General features: G+C 67.3%; 3 protein-coding genes across 7 annotated transcripts; all 3 read right to left on the bottom strand.

The window, feature by feature from the left end:
* Positions 1 to 817: 817 nt before the first annotated feature.
* On the bottom strand, positions 818 to 3,721 carry LOC120234422 (angiopoietin-related protein 5-like). Its single transcript, XM_039236266.1, has 6 exons — positions 3,254 to 3,721; positions 3,150 to 3,177; positions 2,599 to 2,690; positions 1,748 to 1,874; positions 1,430 to 1,612; positions 818 to 1,124 (listed from the first exon to the last, which is right to left on the bottom strand). The coding sequence occupies exons 1-6, from the start codon at positions 3,335 to 3,337 to the stop codon at positions 823 to 825; spliced, it is 816 nt and encodes a 271-aa protein (XP_039092197.1). The 5' UTR covers positions 3,338 to 3,721; the 3' UTR covers positions 818 to 822.
* A 1,024-nt stretch (positions 3,722 to 4,745) lies between these two features.
* TRABD (TraB domain containing) lies at positions 4,746 to 13,426 on the bottom strand. Of its 4 annotated transcripts, none has more exons than XM_039236251.1 (12): positions 13,356 to 13,411; positions 11,318 to 11,439; positions 9,777 to 9,873; positions 8,139 to 8,206; positions 7,666 to 7,744; positions 7,055 to 7,221; positions 6,606 to 6,746; positions 6,030 to 6,140; positions 5,798 to 5,937; positions 5,386 to 5,558; positions 5,191 to 5,302; positions 4,746 to 5,080 (listed from the first exon to the last, which is right to left on the bottom strand). In XM_039236251.1, the coding sequence occupies exons 4-12, from the start codon at positions 8,169 to 8,171 to the stop codon at positions 4,903 to 4,905; spliced, it is 1,134 nt and encodes a 377-aa protein (XP_039092182.1). In that variant the 5' UTR covers positions 8,172 to 8,206; positions 9,777 to 9,873; positions 11,318 to 11,439; positions 13,356 to 13,411; the 3' UTR covers positions 4,746 to 4,902. The 4 variants fall into 4 exon arrangements, with proteins under 4 accessions (XP_039092182.1, XP_039092193.1, XP_039092175.1 ...); XM_039236262.1 differs by having other exon boundaries at positions 4,746 to 5,053; XM_039236244.1 differs by lacking the exon at positions 11,318 to 11,439 and having other exon boundaries at positions 4,903 to 5,080; positions 13,356 to 13,403.
* A 4,526-nt stretch (positions 13,427 to 17,952) lies between these two features.
* PANX2 (pannexin 2) lies at positions 17,953 to 25,185 on the bottom strand. Of its 2 annotated transcripts, XM_039234740.1 has the most exons (5): positions 24,960 to 25,002; positions 23,716 to 23,955; positions 23,458 to 23,546; positions 18,981 to 20,414; positions 17,953 to 18,553 (listed from the first exon to the last, which is right to left on the bottom strand). In XM_039234740.1, exons 3-5 carry the CDS (start codon positions 23,465 to 23,467, stop codon positions 18,210 to 18,212), a joined length of 1,788 nt encoding a protein of 595 aa, XP_039090671.1. In that variant the 5' UTR covers positions 23,468 to 23,546; positions 23,716 to 23,955; positions 24,960 to 25,002; the 3' UTR covers positions 17,953 to 18,209. The 2 variants fall into 2 exon arrangements, with proteins under 2 accessions (XP_039090671.1, XP_039090668.1); XM_039234737.1 differs by lacking the exons at positions 23,458 to 23,546; positions 23,716 to 23,955 and having other exon boundaries at positions 24,960 to 25,185.
* Positions 25,186 to 25,577: the final 392 nt, after the last annotated feature.

Raw genomic sequence — 25,577 nt, 5'->3', positions numbered from 1 at the left:
CCAGAAGCCGGGCAAACACACAGGCTCTCTCCTGGCTGGATTCTGCGTTTAAGTTCAAGGAGCCACCTCTGGAACTTTCTCCCGGGGCCACACATGGGCTTCCCAGACCTCATGTGAACCATCTCTGCCGCTGCCAGCTGTGTGGCAGTGGGAGACCCCTCAACCCCTTTCCAGCTCAGAGTCCTCATCCGTGTGGGGGCAATGAGGTTAGGTCCCCAGGGATGCTCAGTGCCCCAGAGTCTCTGCACTGACACTTTCCCTCCCACCTGGGCCTACCTAGGGCTTCTTCACTTGGCCTGCTGCCAGAGTCCCCTGTTCCCTCCTTCCTAACTGCCCATGGGACCTGGCCTGAGCCTAGTAGCCTAGTGCACCCTTCCCGTCTGCCCCAGGTCCCGCCCCCTTCTGACTCATCTCCGCCCCCTATCCCACCCCCCACCCCGCCCCCGTCTTACCCACACTTTGGAATCGGGTGGGATCAGGTTCTTGGAAGGCTCAAGAGCACAGGCTCTGTATCCTGCGGGCCGCCCTCCCAGAGGTCACGGCCAGTGGGGGCATCTGCTGGGTGCCAAGAGTTCTAGCCCATCAGCAGGGACGGGTAGTGCCCTCCCAGACCTGGTGACCTTGCTTCTGGCCTCAAGGTTGGGCTGCGCAGCTTCGTGGATTTCCCCAGGTGCATGGACAGGTGCCCCGGGTGGGCAGCGCTGGGTCTGGGCAGCCAGGCTGGGCAGGAGCTGGGCCCAGCCCCTCCTCTGTCCCCACCCCAAGGAAGACACCGCAGACAGCCGGGCTTGAACATTTAATGAGGCTCGGCCGAGGACGGGCCTAGGCCTTGTGGGAAGCAGTGGTGCGCACGCGCAGCACGCTGGAGCGCAGGGTGGGCTGATGGTCACCCGCGGCCCAGCGCATGCCTGAGGGGGCCCCTCCGCGCCCCGGCCACAGCCCGTTGAGGTCAGCTTGGCCGCAGTTGCTGTACCACCAGCCGGCGCCTGAGCGATCGCGGCTGCAGCTGGTGAAGGTCTGGGTGCCGTCCGTGCAGGGCGAGCAGCGGTCATGGTCGCGGTCCAGCGTGCTGAAGCCACAGCCCTCTTGATTGTCTGTGCCACCGGAGCCCCGGAACGCGTCCCCTGCGCGGTGTGGTGGCGTGGGTGGCGGGCCGGCTGCCCCTCTGGGCCATGCTCCCATCGTGGAGCTGTACTGGCTGCCTCAGCGTCTGGGACCCCAGGGTGGATGCTTGGGGAGCGACAGTCTTGCCCAGAGCACAGAGGCTGGCAGATGTGGGCCCGAAGCCGGGGTTTCCAGGGACTCGGCCTTCCCTACCCGCCCTGGCCCCATGGCAAGATCACCCCTCCCCTCAGCCTGGAGAGCCCAGTGGGCAAAGCGGGACACTCGGGGGGCAGGCACAAGGCCCCCTTACCCCCCGGGCACTCACCTGTGTTCCCAGAGTACAGGCCAAGGGTCAGCCGGTAAAACAGGTCCTCCCCATCCACGTGGAAGTTGTCATAGTGGCCCTGAAGCGTGTGGTTGTCCACGCCCAGGTCCACCACGAGCTCTGAGCGCAGGCCAGGCTGGGAGGTCAGGTCAGAGATGTGCTCCAGCCCCAGCCAGTGGTCGCCTGCAGGGGGCACCCAGGCTGAGCTGCCGCGGGACGGCCAGCCCCAGCCTCCTCCCGCCAGCTCGGCCCTGCGCGCCCAGGGACCCCCAAACACGAGGCCTCGGGGTGCCCGCCGCAGGCACACAGCTCCCCTACCTCTCAAGTCTCCGAAGCCCTGTTTGTACTCCTGCCAGCATCTCTCGAAGTCCAGACGCCGCGGCCTGCCCCAGTCCCGGCTCTGAATCACCGTCCAGCCGCCGTCGTCGCGCATGTCGCACAGAGCCTGGGGGAGGGCCGGCACGTGCTGGGCAGCGCCCGGCTGGGCCCCTGGCCCCTGCGCGCGCCCCTAAACGCTCTCTGTCGTAAAACTGAAACTGTTTTTCTGCTTGTCCGTGTCATGTAAACTTTCATCAGGGTGAGTCTGGATTCTCGGAAACGGGGGGGATTCACGGTGGCGTCCCAGGCGCTTTGACGCGAGTCAGTCTGCACCTGCGCTGGGGCTTCGTGTTTTCGTCTAACGTTGGATTCTGGAAACTTTCCTTGTTCAAACCTTTACAGGTGGAAGTTGGGGTTTCTCTCAGCCTTTCCTGACTATAAAACAATGACTGTGGGGCTCAGTCAGTTAAGTGTCTGACTCTTGGCTCGGCTCAGGTTATGCTCTCAGTTTGTGAGTTCAAGCCCCGGATCGGGCTCTGTGCTGACAGTGTGGACCCTGCTTGGGATTCTCTCTCGCTCTCCTGCTCCTCCCCACTCGTGGACATACACATCTCAACCTCTTTCTTTCTGTCTCTCAGAATAAACACTAACATACACACACACACAAAACGTTAAAAAGCCCCCCAACGAAGTCCGTGACCACCTCTGTGCCCAGGGGTGTGCAAGGACGGACTCTACCAGCAGTGCCCGGCCAGCCCTTCCCTGTCACCTGAACAAGTGACTTCCCTTGTTTTGGCCCAAGCAATTGGCACGGAGTCTCTCCCGGCCCCCGGGGTGCTGCAGCTGCTCACCTGGAACGGGGCGCCGGCTCCCTCTGGCTGGACGGTGTACACTCCACTGGGGGCCCCGGGCCTCTCCCTCCAGATCTGAGAACAGTCCCTCCCTGCGGGAGATGCGGCCAGGAAGGCTCAGGGCCTGGGAGGGGAACCGGAACCCTTCTGCTGCAGAGGGGCAGCCACAGTCCCCTCGCTCTGGGCCATGCCTGCCTCAGGCCTCTTCCCTGCGAGTGGCTGTTCCTTGGGCTCTGCGAATTTGCTGGGCCCCAGCCCTCAGCCAGACCCTCAGTTCTTCCCGTGCCCCCCAGACGTACCCTCTCCCCTTCACCTGCTGCCCTTGGAAGGTCCATCATGGTTTCCCTACCTTCCCCCCCACCCCCTCCCCCAAGCCTGGCAGTGATGTGAGCGGCCCGAGCCCAGCCGGCCCCTCGTAACATAGGGGCACGGTGGGGCCCGGTCCTCACGGGGAGTGAGGCCTGCTAGGGGAGGGCCTGTGGCTGACAGGCCAGAGGCTGCCCAGGCCTGACCCGCCCAGCTCCTCCCCTAGGCACCCCAGCCAGCCAGACCTTGGGGCTCCAGCAGCACCGCCTGGACCTGTGGAGAGAGAGGACGTTGGTCAGGGCAGGCTCGGTAGCCCAGGGAGACCCACCGGCCCAATGGCCACTCTTACCGGCCGTCGAAGCCGCACCATGGAGCCGACCTGGGGCACAGAGCAGAGGAGAGCCGCGAGAGCCAGCACGGGGTGGGCAGCCATGCCGCCTGAGGGTGCAGACCCGGTGGTGGGGAGCCCGGCCTGTGGCCCAACCAGCCTCCCTGGGTGCTCACTGTGGTCTTTCTGGGCAGATCTGTGCCACCGGTCCCTGGCACCTTTTGTTGAAGTGCTAGGCTCGCCCCGCCTCCCCTCCTCCCCTGTGCCCGGGGGTGGGGGGGGGGCGGGGAGCCTGAGGGTGTGGACCAGGGAGGGGAGGGCAGGGACGGCTGACTGTCCCCGAGCATACTTCCCCTTGGCTGCTGTCCTCCCTGGGCCAGGGTCCACGCGCGGGATGGGCAGGGGCCTGGGGCCTCTTATCTCCTGCTGAGAGGCAGGTGGTGGTGGCAGGAGGTCCTCCGGGCCACCAGCACGCTGCCACGCCGCCTAGGCCGGGCACCCCTGCGGCCACCCATCACCTCCTCCCTATCACTCGTGCCCATTTCTACACAGTTCACAAAACAGGAGCTTCCAAAATTAGACTTTATTTCCATTTCTCAGCACGAGTACACGTACGACAGGAAAACACGGTGCAGCCCCGTTCACGGCCGTGGGTCTCACCTGGTTGTCAGACACCGAGTCAATATAAACACAAGCGTGGCCCTGGGGCCCAGGCTGCACAGGGGCCACGTCACAGACGCACACGGGAGCGACGTGCAGGGCGGGGCCTGGGGTGGGAGCCCCGCGGGGGTCGGCGCGCCCTCGCGTCCCCGTCTGTCCCGCCCCACAGCGGACACGCGTCCTCCGTCCGCCGAGGCTGGGGCGGCCCGGTGGACGCACAGGCGGCAGGCTCCCTCCTCCGTGGCCCGGGGAAGGCTCCGCCCGGGAGCCGTGGGCCCGGCGCCCCACTGGGGAGGCCGGCCTTTCCCACGGGCTCCCCCCCCGGATCATGGTCCCCCAACACAGACGTTCTCCTTGACCCAACCAGGTTTAAGGCTAGTATTTTCTGACATTTACTTCAGTTTTTCTCTTTAAGTTAAAATTACCTGAGTAAAAAAATTTCAGACATTTTTAAAAGCCAAAACCACACATGGTCCACAGGCGGAGCCAGTGCTGGCGCACACCCGCCGCCACCAAGCTCAGCCAAGCTGCCCAGCCGGGAGGGACGCTCCCAGGCGCCATGACAGGGCTGTGTGGGCGGCCTGGCCCTTCCCAAACATGCCGGCCAGGAGCCCGAGGGCCCAGAACCCACTGGGACTCGCTCCGGCCAGCGAGCGAGAAGGCACAGTGAGGTAGGGGATGGCTGGCCGAGCCCACCACACCCCTCCACCTGGGGGTGGGGGTGGGGCAGTGTGCACCTTTGGCCCCAACCCCCACCAGCACGTCCTGATGCCCGTGAACCCCGTGAACCCCATGAGTGGTCCCTGCAGGGTCGGGGAAGAGGGTGGGGAGGGGGCTGCTGGGAAGCCTGAGCTCAGAGCAGTTAAATAATCCTTTATTTGGGCGGGTTGGGGGAGGGGAGGTGTGGCCGGGCCTGGACCCCCACGGGGGGTGGCACCCAACAGCTCCTCAGGGGGCCGGCCCCAGCGCCCCTCAGCGGCTACCCGGGAGCAGTCACAAGCTGGTCCTTCCTATTTGCGTGGCCGGGCGGTGGACACTCTCTGCAGACAGTACTGAGCGACGGGCAGCGACAGGACCAGGCTGGTGGCGCGGCGCCCCATCCAGTAAAGGCCGTAGCCCAGCAGGCCCAAGAAGGCGGCCTTCACGGCCAGCCGGGACACTCTGCCGGAGATGGACGGCGGGGGGACGCTGGGGAAGGGAGGGCGGGCTGGGCCTGGCTGGGGGGGGCGCACGCCGCCCCAGCCCCCAGCCCAGGCTCTGTGCTCAGGGACCGCCGGGCGCGGGCGGGCGGCACTCACGTCATGATCTCCTGGATGTTGAGGTCGGTGGTCCAGTTCTTCTCGATGCCCGGCACGTGGCCCATGCCCACGACACCCACCACCACCGAGGGCACACACTTCCTGGGCTCAGCTGTGGGGGAAGCGACGCGTCAGCACCCGCCTGGCGGGGCCGGTGCCCGGGGAGCCCCCGCCCGGGGCCGCCGGCGCCGTCACCGTCAGAGGAGCGCGGCAGCTCGAGGCGCCGGGCGGCCTGGCGCAGCATGTAGGTCAGGTAGACGTCGCGCTCAGAGACGATGGTGCGGTGCAGGTCGGGGAACGCGCCCACCATCTCGGCCATCATCTGCTCCAGCAGGTCCTTCTGCTTGCAGCGCTCCACGTCGTCCTTGCTGGGGGCAGAGGGCACGCTGCCAGCCTCGCGGGCACGGGGCGGCCAGCTGGAGGCTGGTGCTGTTGACCCAGGGCAGGGACCTCGGTACCCTCTTTGTTTGGGATCACGGCGGAAGGAAGGGGTGGGAAGGCCCTGTTTGAGGAGGCTCAGCCCCAGGACAAGGGGGAACGTGCCACGTGGCGGGGCCGGGCCCCGCTTCCTGGGTGGGGTTGCCCGTGGGAGGCTGAGGGGCCCTACCTGATGGGGTCTGACAGAAAGCACAGGCCCCAGGCCAGCTTGACCTTCTGCCAGAAGGAGAGCGCAGCGATGGCCCTCTTGAAGGTGACGGGGATAGGCCGGTCGCCCAAGTGGAATTTGCAGAAAGGCACCTTGCTGGCCTGGGGCAGGGGCTGGGTGTTGGTTGGGGAAGCCTGAGCTCCGGGGCGGCTCCCGTGCGCTGAGCCCCCTTCCCGGCCGGACCCGGGCCCACCTCCTTGAAGGCCTCTCGGAACTCGCCACCAGGGGCCATGCCCAGCTGCTCAGTGATGTGGGCGGACACCTTCAGCAGCAGCATCTGCATGAGTCCGGACATGACCCCGTTCTGCCGTGGGGGGGGGGGGGCGAGGGTCAGCGGCCGCTGGGTGCAGAGCACAGGCTCCAGCCTGAGCACAGACCTGGCCTAGGCCGGGAGGCTGCGCGAGGGCCTTGGGCAGGCGGCCACCCCCGCGGCAGACACTGAGGCCCCATTTCCCTCCAGCGCCCCCAGCCCACACCTCAACTCCTTCGTCCATGTCCCCGAGGGGCGCACGGCGGCGTGAAGGAACGCGCAGAAGACGTAGTGGGGGGCACCGCCTGGGCCGGCTGGTAGGCGGGGCCGCACTCCTGACCGCCCCCCCCCCCCAGGACCCGCCCAGCAAACCCCCGGGTCCCTGTCCGGCCCTTGCCTTGGTGCTGAACCATCACCCGCCTGTTCTTCCTTGTCCAAACCCAGTAAAGGGGTGCCCCTCTCCCGCCACGGGCCGGGCGCCACCCCGCTGCCCGGAAGGTCGCCCGCCCAGCGCCGCACCTGCCTCACGGCCTGCTGCAGCTTCTCCAGGCTGATCTCCTTGGCCTCCTGGAGCAGCGTGGTCTCGTCCATCTTCAGCATGGACACGCGGTACTGACACAGCTCCACCACCACCACGTCGGGCTGCACCTCCCGGATGGTCTGCAACGGACCTACGGGCCGGCTCAGCCCCGGGGCCCTGCTCCCGGCCCCGGCCCCACCGGCGGAGGCCACTCCGGAACCGCCCGGGAGGCCCGTCCCCAGGGGCTGCCTCGGCTGCGGTGGCCACAACTCATTTCCCGAAGCAACGGAGAAGCTACAAAACAGGTGTGCTTGTCGCTAAGTAGAAAAGTGCCGAGGCCGCGAGGCCTCCCTCCTTTCTGAGGGGCGCCGGCGTCGTGGAGGATGAGGCGGTGGCTCACGGGAAGGGGACGCTCGGCCCGAGGCCGGCCCAGCGTGATGGTCCTCACCTTCACGACGTCCTTCTTGCTGTCGTCGCTGAAGTGGGCTGTGCCCACCACGTACACCCTGCTCCCGTCCTCGGCCACCAGCTCCGTCACGGTGCGCGGCAGGCTGGGCCGTTCTCGCCGCCGCCTCAGCTTCATCTCCAGGAGCAGGGACAGAGCGTCGGCGTCGGCTGTAAGGACAGCGGGCCGGCTGGGGTGCCGTGCGCACCGGGGCCCACGTTCCCGAGAAGCTCTGTCCACGGCCCCGCCCCCACCGGCCTCGCCGGGCCTCGGCCCACCCTTAGCACTGCGGCCCCGCTCACTACAGTGTGCACGACAGGGCACGGCGCCGTCGGACCAGACCTTCCCTGTGAAAAGGGGCCTGGGCCTTGGCGAGGGCTGCTGCCTCCACGATGGGAATCACCCAGTCATCGAGGGAGCCAAGATGGGGGTGACTGTGACTGTGTAGAGCCGAGGCCCCCAGGGCAGCTCTGAAGCACTTAGTCTCCCACCCCAACCACCTGGGGCTGGCCGGGGTCCCCGTTCACCACAAACTCAGCCCAAGCCCCTCCTCGCCAGGGAGCTACCCACTCCCCCCAAGCCCCCAGCCCCGAATGGTGTCAGGGAGCACGTACACAGGTTCTGGGGTTCTCCGGAAAGCACCCTGGGCACCACCTCGGAAGACCCCACTGGGACAACGGGCTCCACGTCAGCCTGCAGAGGGAACAGGGAGGTCTGAGTCAGGGCACTGCCCTCCCTGAAGGCTGCGGGACGTACGGCACCCACCTGTCCCCGGCGGGCCCACCGAGGACTCACGAGCTGCTGCATGAACTCTGCGTGTTCCCCAGGATGAAATCTCGGTGACCATCCCCTTGGACACAGCCCACCCCCAGGGCTCCCTGCCGAAGGGTCCCCCTCGGCTGACCTAGAACTTGCCCCGAAAACCACATAAAGCTCTTCTATGCATAAAAGCAGCCAGGGTGACCCCAGGCGGCCACACTGGGGGGGATTCCACACTCTGCTGAGCAGCTGGCTGGACGCTAAGCCCGAGGTTGTTCAGGAAACAGGCTCCCTACCCCCCCCCCCCCAATCTGGCCCAGGCTCTGACCTCCTGAGGTGGCTGCTCCTCCTCCCCCTCCATGGCGGGCGGCAGCTCCTGGCACTGACGAGTGACGCCTGAGGAGACACGGGAGGCACGTTCTCACCTGGAGCCCAGGGCTGCGCACAGGGCTCAGGGCACCATGGGGCTGGTCTGATTTGAAAGATCCGTATGTGGGATCACCGCCTCTGCCCTTCCAGATAGAGTGACACCTGTCAGTCGCCAGCTACGAAGTCCAGGTGCCCAGGTACGGCAGGGGTGAGACTCTGGCTGCGAGCAAGCGAGCGAGCGGCATGCAAACCCCATACCATGCCGCTAAGAACAGAGCCGGAGACGCCTGGCTTTGCCCCAACCGGTGAACTGAGGGTCCTCTGCCGAGCAGGACCCGTCCCCCCCACCTCCCATTTGCCCCACAGAGAGCAAGGCACTGGAGCTCAGGGTCCAGCCCCGAGGGGCAGCCAGGCCTGCCGGGACGATCCCTTTCTGACTCTGGACACTGCGCCCAACTCCCTCAAGTGAGAAAAGCAGGCAGAGGACGTGAACCAGGGTGCGGAGATGGTGCTGAACGCCCCGAGCGGAGTCACCCAGGCTGCTGTGGAGCCTGGACTCAGCGCGACGCCTGCTGCCCCGTCGGGAGTCACGGCGTCAGGGTCAGCAACGCGGAAGCGGGAAGGAGCACAGAACACGCCGAGATTTTTCCTTCTGGCGTGAGAGAAAGGGGCGTGGAGACACCAAGGCTCTGGGGCTGCCCCCCCACCCCGGGAGCCGGGAGCTCAGGGGACAGTCACGCGGGTACCGTGGGCGCGCCTCCTGGAAAAGTCTTTGTCCCCAGGGAAGGCAACTCCCAAGGCCGGCGGACCACCGGACCTCCGGGGCCAAGGGGAGTGAGGGTCGGAGGCCTGTGCCGGCACGTGTGCTCCGGGACACCGGGTGTGAGACGGCAGCATCGCCAGCGTGGTGTCCCCGTGTCTCCCTGAGACACCATGGAAAACTCAAGCTGGGGTCTCCTGCAGCCTCCGGGGCCACCTCCGAGTGCAGAGGGGCCCCTGGGTGCCAGCGGAGGGAAAGGCCCTGCTCCAGGGGGCGCTGGGCGCCCAGGCCCCTGGAGGAGTCTGACCGTGAGGGCAGGGGGCCACCCGACCTGCCTGAGGCTATGCCGAGGGTCCCACTGGGTGTGTGTCAGATGTGCCTCGGGGGCCGTGCTGGGGAACAGGGTGCGGCCACCCTGGAGCGCCACAGACCCAGGCCTCACCCGCTTCCCTGTTGCCCTGCACTTCTCTCAAACTTTCACGACAAGAAGGAAGCGCAAGTGATAAGGTCAGGGAGACGCTGCCCCAGGTTCCTCTCCCTCTGAGCCCTGTGGTCACACAGCAGCAGGGAGCAGACAGGGCTCACCGCGGCCCCTGGTGCAGGCAGCTCAGGGCAGGGCAGGGCTCCCCCCAGTGTAACCAACACCCCCACATGCCCTGGGGCTGACCAAGGTCGGGGGGCCCTCCTGAGGATGGCCCGGTTTCTGGAAGAGGAACTGGCTTAGGGCCAGAAGACACAGCTGGGACCCACGGCGGGGAGGGTGGCCAGCAGGGAGGGGGGCTGGGGAGGGGAGGAGGGCCTGGCCTCCTAAGCTCCTAAGCACCCCTCCCCCAGTACCTCCGGTCCAGGATCCCCAAGCCCCTCTTCCTGCTTCACAGATGAGAGCTCTCTGCCAGTGTAAGGTGCCAACCGAAATGCAAACAGGAAGCGGCGCCTGGAGTCAGAGGGGTGGGGCTGAGCGGTCACTGGAGCTCCCAGCACCACCCCCCCCAACCCCCCCGGCTCCAGGGCCGGCCCAGAAGGGTAGCCAGAGACGATGGCCCTTCGTCAGGCTCCACGCAAAAAAGCAAACAGTTCTTACTTGCAAGCAGCACACGGCTGCCAAGGTGTTAGAAAAACTTCTCAAGAAAACAGCCTGTGCCCTGGCAGGAAGACTCCCATAGGAACCCGCAAGCGGGAGGTCGCCCCAGAGGTCACCGTGGTGCCTCGGCCTGGCCCTCCTCCCTCTTCCCTCTGATGGCGTGGTGGCTTCAGGTCTAGGGAGCGTCCTCCCTCCCTCCCTCCCCCACCCCACGGCCATCTGGCCAGACCCACCCTCTGTGCCCACAGGGGACAGGCGGGCCCCACTGTGTGGGGGCCAGAGGCACCTTTCGGGGGAAGCTCCCGTCCTGCGTCCTATAGGCTGGGGACGTGGGAGTGGCAGACAAGCCTCGGTTCCGCAGAACCCGGTCCCCTCCTGCACTGCTCCCCAGAGCTGGGTGCCTGGCCTAGTCAGGCAGGTAGGCCACTGAGCCTCCTTCAACACCAAGAGTCCAACATTCTGAGACGTCTCTTGGTCTCTGATGCTGCCGCATCCACACACCGTCCAATATCCTGGTTTCCCTCAACTGTGGAGGTGGGGTCCCCTGGCAATACCCTTGTAGGATGTCACTTCCTTGGGTTGTTAACCGCCCCTACCCCCCACGCAGTTTCAAACACGGCTGGGCCCTGAGCCTCTCCCAGCTGCCAGGGGGGAAGCTAAGTGCCACCCGCCTCCCAGACCTCTGGGCCCCCGCCTCCATCTCCCTGCACCCGCAGGTAGAGGCCGTGGGGCATCCACGTTCCTCCTGGCTTCCTGCCACACGCTGTCTGGGTCTACAGGTGCTAGCAGCTCCCTCCACCACCGCGTGCGCAGCACAGTGAGCAGGAGACCCCCTCCAGGGACATAACCGTGCCCCCTCCCATACCATGCTCCAGCATGTGGCCCTGCTACCTGGCCAGGCCACAGCCACCGATGCTGGGAGCCCGTGAACCTGACACAAAGCAGGAAGAGCCTTCGGCCAGATCCAGCCACTCCTTGCTCCCTCCAACCTGCTGTGGCTGCCAAGCAGGACTGTCCACGGAGGTGACCTGTGGCCAGATGCCAGCAGCCGTGCTGCAGGGGACGGCCCGCTGGGCCCGACTTCAGGCCAGCGAGACCAGTGCCTTGGTGCGGCAAGGCCCTGGGCAGGACCCTTCAACCCCCTGGGCTCAGCTCCTGCCTCGAGGATTGGGGTGGTCAGAGTGGTCACCCAGCCGTCCCACCCGTCTGCACACACTAGGCCCCCTCCTGGCGGCAAGTCCTGGACCACACTCGGACTTCGCTTAGGCCCATGACTTCCAGACCTCCGTGGACTTACTCCTGTCGGGGCAGGAAAAGAGCCAGCAGTCTGGTTTCAGAAGACCCTGAAACACAAGTCCTCCTGGGCAGTCTCCTGATCAGCAGAGGACACGCCGCTATCTGGCGCTGGAAATTATCATCCTGCTTGCGGAGGACAGCAGCAGAATCACCCGCACGCTTCCAGAAGACACACTCCCAAATAGTGGGAATTCCCAACAGCTCTGGGACCCATCGTGTCCAGGACTCCAGCAAAGGGCCCGCTCAAAGGACGGGAAAAGCTCTGCCTCCATTGGGAGGCAGCCCGAGCTGTGGGCCCTGAGACACATCAGAGTGGCGGGTTCAGCGGTTCTGCACTGATGAAGTTATCAGCATCGGAAACTGTCCTGCTGGGTGTGAGTTTCAGGACTGAACCTGAGGACATCAGACAGCTCAGCGTGAGTGACGGGCCAGAGGTTCCTGCCTGCCCGGCCCAGGCAGCCGACCTTCTCCTGGGTGCCACTGCTGTGCACTGAACTGTGTCCCCTGAAGTTCAGTACTGAATCACTAACCCCCTGGGTGATGGTGTTTGGAGGTGGGATCTTTGGGAGGTGACTAAGGTTACATGAAGTCACGAGGGTGGGGCTCCATGATGGTTCTGGGGCCCTTATGAGAAGAGACAGCAGGAAGCTGGCCATGTGAGCACACAGGGAGAGGAAAGCCGTCCTCAAGCCAGAACGAAAAAGCCCTCAGCAGCAGCCAGATGGGCTGGCACCTTGATCTTGACTTCCATCCTCCAGAGCTGTGAGAAAACAGTCTGCTATTTAAGCCCCATCTCTGCTGTTCTGTTACGGCTGCAGAGCAGACTGAGACACCATCGCCGCCCCCTCCCCGCTCTAAAAATCGGGAAGCGGCAAACTGCCTCCTGGATCCCAGCCCGCTTCTCGGTGTGGCCAGGGGGCTGACCAGCACCAGACAGAGTTCCCAGAAGGCCGCATCTCTGAACCAGCCCACCAGGCTTGTTCAGGAGGCCAGAGATCCCAAACTGGACAGACCAGTGAGCTGTAGAAACAAATGTGTCCCAACTGGGACACAGCAGGACGTGGTGAAAGCCCTGACCTTCCCAACGCCCCCACTTCTTAAGCCTGGGCACCCTTGGCCACTGGACACTCCCTGGGTCTGGCAGCACTTGCTTCACGGAAGTGTGGCAAAGTTTGGGATTGGGGTAGAGGCCACAGGCCAGCTTGCACTGGCTGGCTCTGCTGGAGCCTGCACACTGCCCACCCGTGGATCCCCACCCTGACCACCGCTGCAGGGTGCTGCGGGGGGCGCACCACCAGCCTGCGAGCCTGCCCGGCGGTCCCAGGGTCCAGGCTACCTTCCAGTCACACTGCAAGGGGGCAAGCAGGAGAGCAAAGGGGACAAAGAGACCCGCGGAGAGCGGGGGCTGGCGGCCTGCCCATCTGCCTCTCCAGGGAACCCCAAAGCCGGTAGGTTTCCACCTGGAAACCACCCATTCTCCTAACGAGGCTGTGCTGATCTCCAAAGGTGGCGAGGACTTCCGAGCGGACTTCCTGGCTGTTTCTGAGATGCGAAGCCAAGGCAGCCTTGCCTGTGCTGGGACAGTTTTACTGAGACTCTCCTGCGGGGTACTTCGTGGCACCTAAGTTACAGCCCAGTGCAGCCGCTTCACAGAGACACAGTGCAGACTGCTGCAGGCCCGCGGAGCTCGGCCGCGCCGTCCACCCCGCCATATGGCAGCCCCGCTCGCTCAGCCTGACGGGCAGAGGCCACCGGCCCTCGGGAAGGGCCCGGGGTCTCCGCCGGCAGAGGTGCGGACCCCGCTTCTCGCCGCGGCCCCCGGGCTGGGAGCCCCACCCGAGCCCGCAAGCCCGCTCCGCCCGCCCCCTGTCCCCGCGAGCCCCGGCCGCTGGCCCGGCCCCGCGCGCCCTCCTCACGGGCCCGAGCTGACCCTTCCGGCCCCAGGCTCCACGCGGGGGGCTGACTGGGCCCGGCCCAGAGCGAGATGGCCCCCGGCCCGGCCCCGGCCCGTCAGCAGGGACCCCCGCCGCACAGCGTACCGAGGCGGGGCGGCGCTCCTCAGCCGGCCTCCATGCGGCTCGTCGCCCCACCGGACGGGGCGGACCGGGGCCGGGACCGGGGGCGGGGCGGCCGGACGGGCCGGGGCCGGGGGCGGGCGGCGCTCGGCATGCCGGGAAGCGCAGTTCCACACGCCGCCCGTCCGCTCCGTCGGCGCGCCCGGTCGCCGCCGGCGGACTACACTTCCCAGGGGTCCGTGCGCGGGCACCCGAGGACTACACTTCCCAGGGGGCTGCGCGCGAGGGCCGGCGGACTACACTTCCTAGGGGGCCGCGCGCCCGAAGCCCCGCCCCGCCCCGCCCCGCCCCCGGCGCCTCCGGTTCCAGGAGGAAGGAGGTGACTGTGGAGCCGTGAGTTCGAGTCCCCGGGCTTGCGGCTAATCCCGGCGGCCTTGAGAAGCACTCTTCAGTTCTCTGACTGCAGCTCCCAGTCTGGAAAAGGGATGATGTTTCCACGATGTCTGCGGAGCGGCTTGCAGCCCATAGTGAGATGCAAGCAGCAGAAAACCCTGGTTGTGGAGCGAGCCCGCGTGGCTCGTCCTCAGATGGGGGTGCCCAGACTCCCGCCCGCAGGCGACCCGGCCATCCCTCGACTTGGTGGGCGGGGTCCCCTGGGAGGGCAGGACCGACCAGGCTGAGACCTGGACCTCAGACCGCGACGGTCTGTATGGGGAGGGGGTGTCTCAGGCTGGAGCCCCGTCCCTCTGCCAGCGGAGGGGCCCCTTGTCTCCATGCGGCCAAGTGGGCGGTGAGGCGTGGGAGGGGGCTCCCAATGCCCACGGCCACCCGCAGGGGGCCTCCTGAGCCCGCTCTCCCTCTTCCCCGCCTGCGAGTGCTCCCGACCCCTCCCTCCGAGCGCTGAGCCCCGGAGTGGCTGCGGGCGGGGGCTGTGGGGGCCCGGGAGCTGCTGGCCCCCCGCGCCCTCTGTCCTCTGTCCTTGCACCGGGGCTGTGGGGCTGGGCCCTTGCAGGTGGTGGATGTGGAGGTGCCTTGCCTGCTGGCCACATGTGGACGCCATCCTGTCCCCATCCTGTCCCCCCACCTGCAGCCAGCTCCCCTGAGCTTGCGCCCACATCCTAGACCTGTCCCCGCCCCCCCCCCCCCCCCCAGGCCAGGTCGCCAGTCCCCACAGGAAGCTGGTGAATGGCTGGGAGGGATGCCCTTAGGAAAAGAAAGAGGGAGGCGGGTCTGTACTTCAGGGCCCCTGGGACAGGCTTCTCTCTGGGGCCACTGGCTGGCGTGGGGGGCCTCAGTAGTGACTGGCTGGAGCAGGCTGTCCTGCCCCCAGCCTGGAGCCGCCCGGGAGCGAGGGGACAGTCCAGTCCAGACGGGGCGCCGGGCTTCCTCAGGTCCCGGGAAGGGAGGCCGTGGCCACAGCCCCAGGCTTCTGAGAGGCACCGGTGACTTGTAGGGGTCACAGGTTCTCACGTTCCAGCTGATGTGGGAGACAGTCCCCCGGCCACTCTTGGTGTCTGGTGGGGGCGCTGTTTGCGGCCGAGCTCTGTCCACAGGAGACTGCGTGTGGGGCCTCCAGGCCGACACACATGCTGCCCGCCCCCCTCCCGCAGCTTCCTGGTCCCCACAGGGCCTCCGGGCCTCGGGGGGCATGGTCGTGTCTGCCCCCCCGACCCCTCGGCCACCTTCACACAGGGGAGCAGCAGGGTTTTGTCAGGCAGCACAGTGGGGCCCGCACTGCGGGCTGGGGGCACTTTCCCGGGGCCCGGGGTGCGTCTGCTTGAGACGCCCCCGCGGTGCTGGCATGGCCGGCCTGGGCCGTGTGGGACCGAGTGCTAGGGCCTCCCTGAGGCTCCTCCTCTGAGCCGGGACCGTTGCCCACACCTGCCGCAGTGCCCCGGTCGGAGGGAAGGAGCGGGCAGGTGGCGCCCCCACCCTCAGGGGGCCAGCTGGCGTCGCCCGGCACCTGCGCGAAGAGGTTTGCCTCTATGGGATGCCGCCATGGGCTCTCCTCTTCCCCAGCAAACCGGGGCGGGGGCTCAGTCACGCTCCAGGGACAGACCTCCGGATAGGCTGGGTCTGAAGTGTCCTGCCTGGGCTTGGCCCAGGGGACAGGTGGCCGGCAGCCTGGCAGAGCAGTCTCACCAGAGACGTGGGGGCGGCTCCGCCGGACAGGGGTGGGGGGTGGGGGGCTCCCCGCAGGTGTGCCCTAGCCTTGCCTGGGCCTGCGCGTGTGTGGATGTCCCTCACCTGGCGGTACTCGTGCTCGTGAGTGTGCGTGAGGCGGGCTCGCTGCACCGCGGCAGGGCTCTGGGGCCGCGTCCCCTCTGAGCAGAGCCACCGGGACAGGCGTGGGCTGGGCCCAGCTGCACTGTGTGGACGGGTGGGGAGGCGAGTGTGGCCTGGGGGGGCGGGGGCTGGGGAGGCTGGGCCGGACTCCAGCTCCACTCACAGAATGGCAGGGAGGCCGGGGCAAGGGCGGCTGCTTGAGGCCAGTGTGACTTGAGTGCCCCGGGTGGACACAGCCACCCTGCCCGCAGGGTCGTCGCGGGGCCGGCATGATGTGGGGCCAGGGGCTTGTCCCGCCCTGCACGACTGGCTGGGCCGCTCAGGGCCTGTGGGCACACAGGGTCCCTCCCCTGGACCCGTGGAAACAGTGAGTGCCAACCCGAGGGGGGGTGGGCTTCGCGGCCTGCGCGGAGGAGTGTCCTGGCTCAGGTGGGGGCGTGCTCCCTGGCGACAGGGTGTGTTAATGATGCCTTTTCACTGTCTCATGTTCTGATATTGGGCCATGCTGCCTCCTCCCAGAGACAACAGACTCCCTGGTGCAAACCGGCCGATCCAGAGCCCCGGCCCAGCACCCCTCTGAGGGGCTCCCACACTCGGGGCCTCCCTCACCTGCCCCCACCCCCCAGGCAGGTGCCCCACACCCCTGAGGAGCCTCAGGGCCCACGGACGGACGGGATCCACGCCAGCCAGTCCGGAGCCCACTCACCTGCCTCACCCCCAGGAAAAGCTCCCTCTCTCTGCCCCGTCTGCCTCCTGACTGCCTGCTGCTTCCCCCTGCGGCCCCCAGCCCGCGCGGCCGCCCCCTCCCCTGGGGACCTGTGAGTGACCAGCTGTCTTTCTGACAGCAGTTGTCCCCTGATCTGTCGGCCTCTCCAGACCGGAGTGGTGGTAAAACTTACGTTTAAAATCAATGGAGGGTTGCAGTCCTTTGCCTGTGCTGGAGGATCACCCAGCTCCGGGGAAGGTCAGGCCGCCCCAGGGAGAGGCCTGCAGAGGGCGCCGGGGGGCCAGGCCAGTCAGGCCTCTGTGGCACAGCAGGCGGGCCCACTCTGATCTCAGCCAGGCCTGACCGTTCGAGACCAGCACCCGCCCGCCCTGGCGCCCACAGGTAGCTGTGCTGGCTGCCCCAGCTACCTGCCTCCAAGGAGCCCGTCGAGGTTCTCCGGGTCATCAGCCATGGACCTAGGGCATGCGGCTCCATGCCGGACCCATGGGACTGCCCCCAGCCCCACCTGAGTCCTGGGCCCCGTGGTGTCATGCGCACCCCCAGGACACATCAAGGGGGCCTCTTCTGGCAAACCCTCTCAGCTCTCCCTGCTCCCCTGAGTGTAGCCTGCAGGCCCCCGCCCCCAGCATCTGATGGAGGGCACAGCTTCCTGAGGGGCGGGGCTCGCCTGAGTCACCCCATGGCACAGAGTGCGTGCGAGTTAGAGGCCATGACCTGTCAACCACAAGTGATAAACGCTTGAGCTTGGGTGCAGCAGAGCCCCCAAGGTGACCTCCCACGGCCCTGCCGTTCCCCAGTGCCCCCTGGTGACAGTGGTGAGCGGAGGTGCCCAGATGTAGGGAGCTCAGAGCACAGGCTTCCTGCAGACGGACCACATGGGACTCAGGCAGTATCAGAATAATATTTATTGATATGCTCGGTGCTACCTTGTTAATACTGTCACGTTGTCACCGTGGCTGAGGTAATAGGGACAGACCCCCCCAAGCGCCAGCCCTGGGCGCCCACGGGAAGTGGCGTGGGCCCTCGGGTGGGGGGCTGGTGGACTGGGTGGGGGGACGTGGTTATTGCGTTGGACTCCTTCCCTTGCACGCTGGCGTCACACCATCTCAGCCCCGTGCCCAGTCACACACCCGTGCTTACACACCGGCGCCCGCCCGCCCACGCCCACTCACGCACACATCCACTTGCACACCGGCACCCTCGCCCTCTCGCTCACGCACACGCCGTCCTGTCTCCTGATAACACGTACACTCGATAGTTACAGTAATCATAGTAAAATAAAGTACAGGTATGTCGGGTACAAGGAGAAAGTGCATATGTTGATCTGATGGAGGGTGGACCCTGGCACCTCCCGCCCCGGGGCTCCTGGTCCCTGCAGCGGGGAGCCCTGAGCATGGCCCCTCGGTGCGGCCACCCCCAGCTTCCTTCCAGGCTCAGGGCCAGAGGTGTCCTGCCACAGCCTGGCCCCTCAGGGCCAACGTCCTGGACCCAAGACAGAATGGACTAAAAAAATACACTCTTCAATCTCACAGCTGAGTGCCTGCTGCAGGGGGAGGGGAGGAGAGGGGGGAGAGGGGGAGAGGGGGAGAGGAGGGGAGGAGGGGAGGAGGGCGGGGGGGAAGGCTCCAGGCCTTTCTGGCTGGGGGCTCCGCTGGGGTCGAGGCCAGCCCCTGGCCCAGCCGGCACCCCGGTGATGCTGTCTTGGGGGCTGGGTGGGCAAGGTGCTCGGCCCCATGGCATGCGGACAGGAGGCCAGGAGGTGCGGGCGGCGCTGGGCAAAGCAGAGGCCACGTCCACGCGGGGCTGCGGTCAGCGGCTCTGCTGGGGCATGCGGAGGGTCCGTGGCGGCCAGGCAGCCCTGCCCCTCAGAACTCCACAGTGCTCACTACTGTCCTCGGCTCGTCGAAGGTGGCGATGAGCATCTGCTGGGGCGGGGGGATAGCGATGAGGCTGCCCACGTCCGGGGGAGCCCGGGGGCCCCCGTCCTCCTCCTCCCGGGCTTCGTACAGTGTGCTGATGTGCAGCAGCGGGTGCGTGGCGTTGCGGCTCAGGATAGCCAGGGGGTCAGGCTTGCCCAGGCTGGCTGGCGACAGAGGGGCCGTGGCGGGGGCCGCGGGGGGCGAGCAGACGTGAAACGGGCCCCCGGGAGGAAGCGAGGCCCGGGCTGGCTCTGCTGGGTACAGGATTTCCTTCTCGGGCAGCGGAGCATCTGCGAACAGCCAGGAACACAGGCGCGTCACACCCTCAGGCCGCCCGTCTCTCCGCCGACAGACCCGCCGGGGCAGCCTGACCGCCGCGGGGCCGGCTGCGCTGTGAGGCCCCCGCGCGCCCTTTGAGGGCTTGATTCGTCCTCTTTCGGCCTCAGCCAGCCAGGCGGGGCGGCCAGGACCCTCTGCAAGCCCCGACCTGCGTGGGCGGAATCTCCCGCCTCAGCAGCAGCAGAGCCCGTTTCCAGAACCTTCTCTAGAGCCTGGGCAGCCCTACCGTCAGATCCTCTTGGGCTCTGCTATCTGCTTCACCGGCGCTGCGGGGCCCGCCGGCTGCCCGCCCGCTTCCCGCACCCACGGCTCCGGCCCTGAGCCCCTGTCCCCGGGCTGCGGGGGGCCCGGGGGGCCCGGGGGGCCCCGGCTGCCTACCTTTGGTGGGTGCTGCGGCCAGGCCGAGGGGGCACTCCTCCGCCTGGGACAGGAAGCCCCCCTCCTGGCTCCGGGAGGCAGGCAGGGCCGCGGCGGGCACGGCCTCGGGCTTGGCCTTCTTGGTGCCCAGGATGTAGGGGTGCACGTCCAGCGAGAAGTGGCGCGCGTGCTTCTTGTCGGGGGCGGGCCCCGCGTCGCCGCCGCCGCCCTTGTAGTGGTGCGCGGCGCGCGCGCCCGCGTCCAGCAGCGGCGCGATCAGCGTGTCGGTGGCCGTCTTGCGGCGCACGGGCTTGGGCTTGTCGGCCTTGCTGTTCTCCAGGCGCATGATGGCCAGCGGCTCCTTGAAGGGCTGCGGCAGCGGGTTGCCGCCCGGCATCCACTTCATCTTGCGGCGCGGCCGCTTGACGACGGGCGGCGCGGCGGGCTCGGCGGGCTCGGCGCCGGGGTCCGCGGTCTGCACGCCCGCGTGGCGCACGGTGGGCGTCGCGTCGTGGTTGGACTGCGCCAGCGCCGCCAGCAGCTGCCGCACCACGTTGTCGTACATGAGGTCGCTCTCGTTGGTGATGAAGTCCAGCCGGTTGAGCGACTTGATGTGGTCGCGGTTCTCGTCGCAGAACATGGCCAGGATGTTGATGTCGCAGAACTGCGAGCGGCGCCACTGCCGGCGCGTCTTGATGCCCACCTTGTGCAGCTTGTCGAAGATGAAGTTGCTCTTGCGGAAGATGAACAGGTGGGTGAGGTTGACGAGGATGACCAGGTTCATGGCGCACAGCAGCGCGATGTCCACGCCCGCCACGATGCGCTGCAGCTGCACGGACGGCAGCTTGCAGCTGACGCGCACGGCCGCGGCGCCCGCCGGCCCGCCCGGGGCCGCGCCCAGCGCGCACGTGAACTCGTTCTGCTTCTGCGTGGCGTAGTAGGTGCACAGGTAGGCGATGGGCGCGGCGCTGAGCAGCAGGATCAGCAGGTGCCGCGCCAGGTACAGCTTGGCCAGGAAGTTGCTGCGGCCGCGGCGCTCCAGGTATTTCTCGAACAGGTTCTGCTCGGGGCTCTTCTCCTTCTCCGCGTTCTCGATGATCTCCCGCCGCTCGCGCTCCGTGATGCCGGGCCCCTTGGACTGGATCTGCTTCTCGATCTTGGGGGCGCGGCCCTCGGCGGCGCGGTGGTAGCAGTTGTCGATCTCCTGCAGCAGGAAGTTGAGCTCGGAGGTGAGGCGGGTGGAGGCCAGGAACTCCCAGCCCAGCGCGGGCACGTACATGATGGCGGCGAAGGCCAGCAGCGAGTAGGGCAGCAGCTTGTGCTCAAACAGCGACGGCCACAGGCTGGCGTCCACGCCGGGCAGCGCGTCCCGCAGCTCCGTCCAGCAGTAGCCGCGAGCGTACAGCGCCTGGTCGCGCGTGAAGTTGTGCGGCGTGTAGCAGTAGATGGGCTCCTCTGGGGGCAGACGGAGACGCGGGCTGGGGCGCGGGGAGCCACACTCGGGGCCGGTGTTCCCCACGCAGGAAGGCCCCGGGCCCGCGACTCGTTCTACCGCCTTGGGGGCACGGGGGTCCTCTCCCAGGTACCCCGCCCCGCCCCCCCACAGCTGTTGGCTGTGGGGGGGGAGGAAGGTACAGCCTTGCAGCCCCCCCGCCCCCGGGGGAATGACCTGCACTTCAAACCTCAGGTCCCTCCCTGTGTCCATAGAGTCTGTGTCGCCTGGGGAAGCCCAGTCCCAGAGGCCAGCATGACAGGCCGGGGCCCTTTTCTGGCATCAGAGTTGGAGCCGCCCCCTGGCCCCGCACTGCCCGCGGCTTCATCTTTAGGAGGGCAGATGGCCTGGGCAGGTCCTACCTGGCCAGGGGCACTTACGGTGGCACAACTTAAGGAAAACAGATGTGGGCCCTGCCCGCCCTGCAGGGGTGAGGGGTGTCTGTTCAAGACCCACTGTCCTGGAAAAGGGCAGGCCTAGGGATCCCGGCTGCTTAGGTGGGTGAGGGCGGGGCCCGGAGCCTGACGGGAAGCCTCTCGGGCAGGACTGTGGCATCTGCCACCAGGAACGGCGGACGCGCCTGCACTTTGTTTTCCCTCCCCGAGGACGATGACGCCAGGCACAGAACAGCAGAAGAATTGGTGCTGCAGGGGGGCCACCACCCGGCAGGCTTGGCGCTGTCTGCGGCGCTGGCGGCCCAAGTTCACGGCCCCTGAAGGACCGGCCCCTCTGCTGTCAGGCCAGCCTGAGCCCCCTCACCACACAGAGCGGGTCCAGGCCTTCCCGCAGCGGAGCCTTCCTCTGGCTGCTGGGGTCCCGCCCCAGACCTGGCTCATGGCCTCCACCACCTCCTTCCCAAATCCAGGGCCTCACAGACTTCCAGGTGGGGCGCCACGGCTGGCTTCCCAAGGTGTCCTGTTCCGGTGCCCGGAACCTGCGGTGAGGGGACCCGACAGGCTCTACAGGGAGATTGGAGTAGGACTTGGGGGGCGGGCACAGTGTCATCATGGGGTCCTTATAAGAGAGAGGCGGGAGGGTCAGAGTCGAGGATGTGAGGTTGGAAGCAGAGGTCGGAGAGGAGAAACGCCAATGTGCGTGCGGCCTTGAAGGGGGGGAGGGGCCGCAAGCCAGGGAACCTGGGGGGGGGGCATCTGTAGAAACCGGAAAAGGCAAAGAGCACAGTCTCCCTGGAGCCTCCCGAGGGAGTGGGGCCCCACTGATCCCTTGACTTTAGCCCCATAAAACTCACTTCAGCCTCAGAGCGGCCGAACGCTAAGATCATGAATCTGTGTTATTTTAAGCCGCGAAGTTTGTGGTCACTTGTTAGAGCAGCAGCAGGAAACTAACACAGGTGGCAGCCGGCAAGTGCCGCCTCCTCTGCCGAGACCCTTTCCTGCCCCCTTGTGCCTGCCCCAGTCGTATGGGGGGCTCGAGGCCAGAGCTGGGTGGGGAGACGTGGCCCCTGAGATGTGTGGCACCCCCTCCCCAGAGACCAGTCAGCCACACAGGCTTCCCCGGAGCCCCTCCTCCCCCGGGGCCCAGCACAGGCCTGAAGCACGTGCTCACCAGTCCTGGTCGGGGCAAAGCACTGACTTCTTTCCTTTTGGAAAAGGGCGCGCACTCTGGGGACACTGCACGCCTCCGGGCTACAGTGGCACACCCAGGTTACGTGGGACCCAGTTATTTGGCCACTTTAAGAAAAAGCAGCTGTCAGTTCCCCTGTGCAGACCCCGGACAACGTGTGAGGAACCTGGCTCCCCTGGAGGCTGCCCTCGCCTGTCTCCTCCACGCCCCCATCTGTCTCCTCTGTCCACTGCTTGGGGGTCGGTGCCATGGAGGGGCTGCTCACAGCAGCCCTGGCCAGGAGCCACGGGCCTTCCTGCTGCCCGCTGCCCCCACTCCCGGGACGTTCTAGGAGAGGAGGTCTGCGCCGCCTCGTCAGCCCCTCACCACCCTGGGTAGTGCCAGGGTGCTTTCCCTCGTGTCCCTGACGGGCAAACCCTGCTCCAGGGGAACCTGCACGTGGCGAGGACCCAGGCCCAGGGCACGGTCAGCGGGGGGAGTGCTGGAGCCCCGCGCTCCCAGCCAGCGCCCAGCGGACGGGGCACAGATCCTTCCGGCCGCTGCAGAGCGCATGCGGGACGCTCGCCCCTGGGCCGACAGCCTCACAGATGGACGCTGATAGGCGCTGGGGGGATGGGGTCCTGTCAGGGCGGACTGGGCAGATGGGCCGCCGGAGCCTCCGCCCTCACAGCCCTGTTGCGTCCCCGCCCCGGCCTGTCCTATGTGCCCGCAGGGCCTCTCCCGGAAGCCCACCCTGTGGACACGTGGTTCCCACCTGCAGGGCGCTGTTTCCTGCGCCCCACTGTCCTCGGATCTGGGAAGGGGACGCGGGCACTTCTAAGCTCTGTGTGAAGCACCAGGAGACGGGTGGCTTCAGATTGTAAGCCCTGTCCTGCCTCAAACCTTAACCCAGGAGAGCACGACAAACCGCGAGGGGAGCGCGGCAAGCGCCGCCGCAGTAATGCATCTCCGCGGTGCAAGAAGAGCAAACTTGGTCAGCTGTTGCCAAGCCTGCTTAGTCCTGTGATCTGGGACAAGCTTTCCCGGGGCAGCCATGGACCCCCGAGGCCAGGCGTGGTCCATGGGGCATGATCCAGGTCCCGGGGTGCCAGGCTCAGGGGGCCTGCCTCGTCCATGCTCGGGGGCCCAGGTGGACGCGTGCCTGTCCGTGTGCAAATGCAGGCCAGTGTGCGGGGCAGGCCGGCACGAGAAGGCTCAGGGCACCACCCGGACCAGGGACGACGCCGGCAGCCCAAGCCTGGCTGGACACAGAGGGGCCCCGAGGCTCCACGTGGGGTGAGCTGGACTCAAAGGAGAACCTCAGAATGGAGGGGATGGAGGAGTCACCTGAGGATGACAGTTCTGAGCCTGCCCTACTGTGCGCATCTGTAGGGGGTAGAATTGTGTCCCCCTAAAAGATGTTCGAGTCCCAACCTCTGGTACCTGTGAACATGACCTTGTTTGGAAGCAGGATCTTTGCAGATATGATCCGGATCAGGTCACACTGGAGTAGGGTGGCTCCAACCCAATGACTGGAAGTCCTCATAAAAGAGAGAAATTCGGACCCAGACACCAGGGAGAAGGTGCCCAGGTGAAAATGGAAGCAGAGACTGGGTGAGGAAGCCCCAGAAGCTGGAGAGCCCGGGGGGAGGTCCCCGGAGCCTCTGGGAGCGAGGCCCTGCCTGCACCTGCATTTGGTACCTTTGGTCCCCAGACTGTGACAGCTGTCCTGTTGTTTTGAATGACCAAGTTTGTGCGTGTTTGATCCAGTAGTCTTAGAAACAGGATACATCTGCATGTGCCCTGAGTGACACTTGTGGGTCACACCTGCATCTGAGTGTGTGGAATCTCCCGCGGCCCAGGAACTGTCCTATCCTGGGCGTGTCTGAGTGTCTGGGCTCGTCCACCGTCAAGTCAAAAGTTCCCAGGTCATGAGGACCCCTGAAAAGCAAGCCCTTTGAGAAGGGACCAGTGCAGAGTGCAAGAAGGCCTGCCAGTGTTGCTCCGGGGACGGGGTCACATGTCCCTCCTGGAGGGGCACACAGGAGCCCCTTCCCCTCTGCCATGCGCGGGCACCTCTGGACCTCAAGCACGGCCAATGGAATGCAGAGGGGCCTCCCTGGACCCACTTCCAGACAGATCTGTTTTGGGGGCGGTGCCGTTCCCTGCTTCCAGCCAGCCACCTCCATCTGCTGGACCCTGCTCCTTAGGGGGGGCCAGGGCCCTGCAGACCTCGCTTCCTCCTCCTCGGCACCGGCGCCCCCTCCCAGGCCTCAACCCGCCTCAACCCGCCTCAACCAGGGCCCTCCTGGCGCCCCCACGTCGGCCCACTTGAGGCCTCAGCACCCGGAACGTGCCCTGTGCGGGAGCCTCCCTGTCCAGCCTCCCTTCCACCTGCACTGGCCTCACAGGCTGCCCGCCTCCTGCTGGGCCAGGTGGGTCCGCGGCCCGCCGGCGCTGGGTGCTCAGCCCCGCCTCACGGGCCTGTGCCGTGTCCCTCCCCAGGCTCCCCAGGCTCCCCAGGCTCCCCAGGCTCCCCAGGCTCGCGGCGCCCAGACCAAGGCCTCTCCGCGCAGCTGAGCCGAACCGCGCGCGTCTCGGGGACCCTCGCGCGAGCCCAGCGCCCCGCACTCGGCCAGCCGCGCGGGCGCTCTGCCGGACCCCAAGCCTCATTTACGCCCGAGACCACGGGGTCCAGGACGGCGCGCCCCTGCCCGCGGGTAGCGCACGGAGAGTGGAAACGATGCACCGGAGGAGGAGGGTCTCGCAGGCAGCCCCGAGCGCCCGGCGACACAGGGCGGTGATGGGGCGCGGCCGTCGGGGGCGCGCCGGGAGCCCCCACCCCCCACCCCACCCCGGGCGCCGCCGCCGACACTGCCGGGCCCGGAGCGGGTGGCCGGCGGCGGGACGCCGGGGCGGGGACCGGGGCGCGCCCCTAGCCTCACCTGCGAAGTTCTTGGTGAAGACGAGGGTGACCAGCAGGATGGGCACCAGCACGGTGCCGATGGTGACCACGCGGTCGAAGGGCAGCTCGAGCTTGAGCTGCAGCAGCAGCGCGGCGAGCGCGCCCGCCTTGTCGTCCTGCGCGCCCGGCAGGATCAGCTCGCGCAGCTTCTCCCCGGCCAGCAGCGCCGTCGCCATGTCCGCCGACTGCTGCAGGAGGTGGTGCATGGGGGGCGGGGGCGCGGCCCGGGGGCGCGGGCGGGGGCGCGGGCGCGGCGGGGGGCGCCGGGCCGGCGCGGGGGTGGGGGGCGCTCGGCCGCCCCCGCGCGCAGGGGTCGGGCCGCCGGCGCCCCCGCCGCCCCCGCCTCGGCTGCAGCCCCGGCCGGGCCTGGCGCGTCGCTCCGGCGGGGGCGGCGGCCTCTGTCCCTGGCTGGGGCCCGCGCCCCGCTCCCGCCGCGGGGAGGGGGCTGTTTACCTGCGGCGACTCGCGGCGTGGCTCCGCCCCCCGCCCCCCGCCCCCCCGCCACGCAGCTGCGGCGCGGGCGATGACTTTGCAAAAAATATTTAAATTAAATAAAATGAATTAACGCTGGCTGGCCCCTCCTCCTCTTCCTCGGGGC

Source organism: Hyaena hyaena, unplaced genomic scaffold (genome assembly GCF_003009895.1).
Source record: "Hyaena hyaena isolate Hyena2069 unplaced genomic scaffold, ASM300989v1 scaffold_4, whole genome shotgun sequence".
NCBI classification, from domain to species: Eukaryota; Metazoa; Chordata; class Mammalia; order Carnivora; family Hyaenidae; genus Hyaena; species Hyaena hyaena.
Note: the sequence above shows the minus strand (reverse complement) of the source record. Positions and strands in the feature narration are given on the sequence as shown.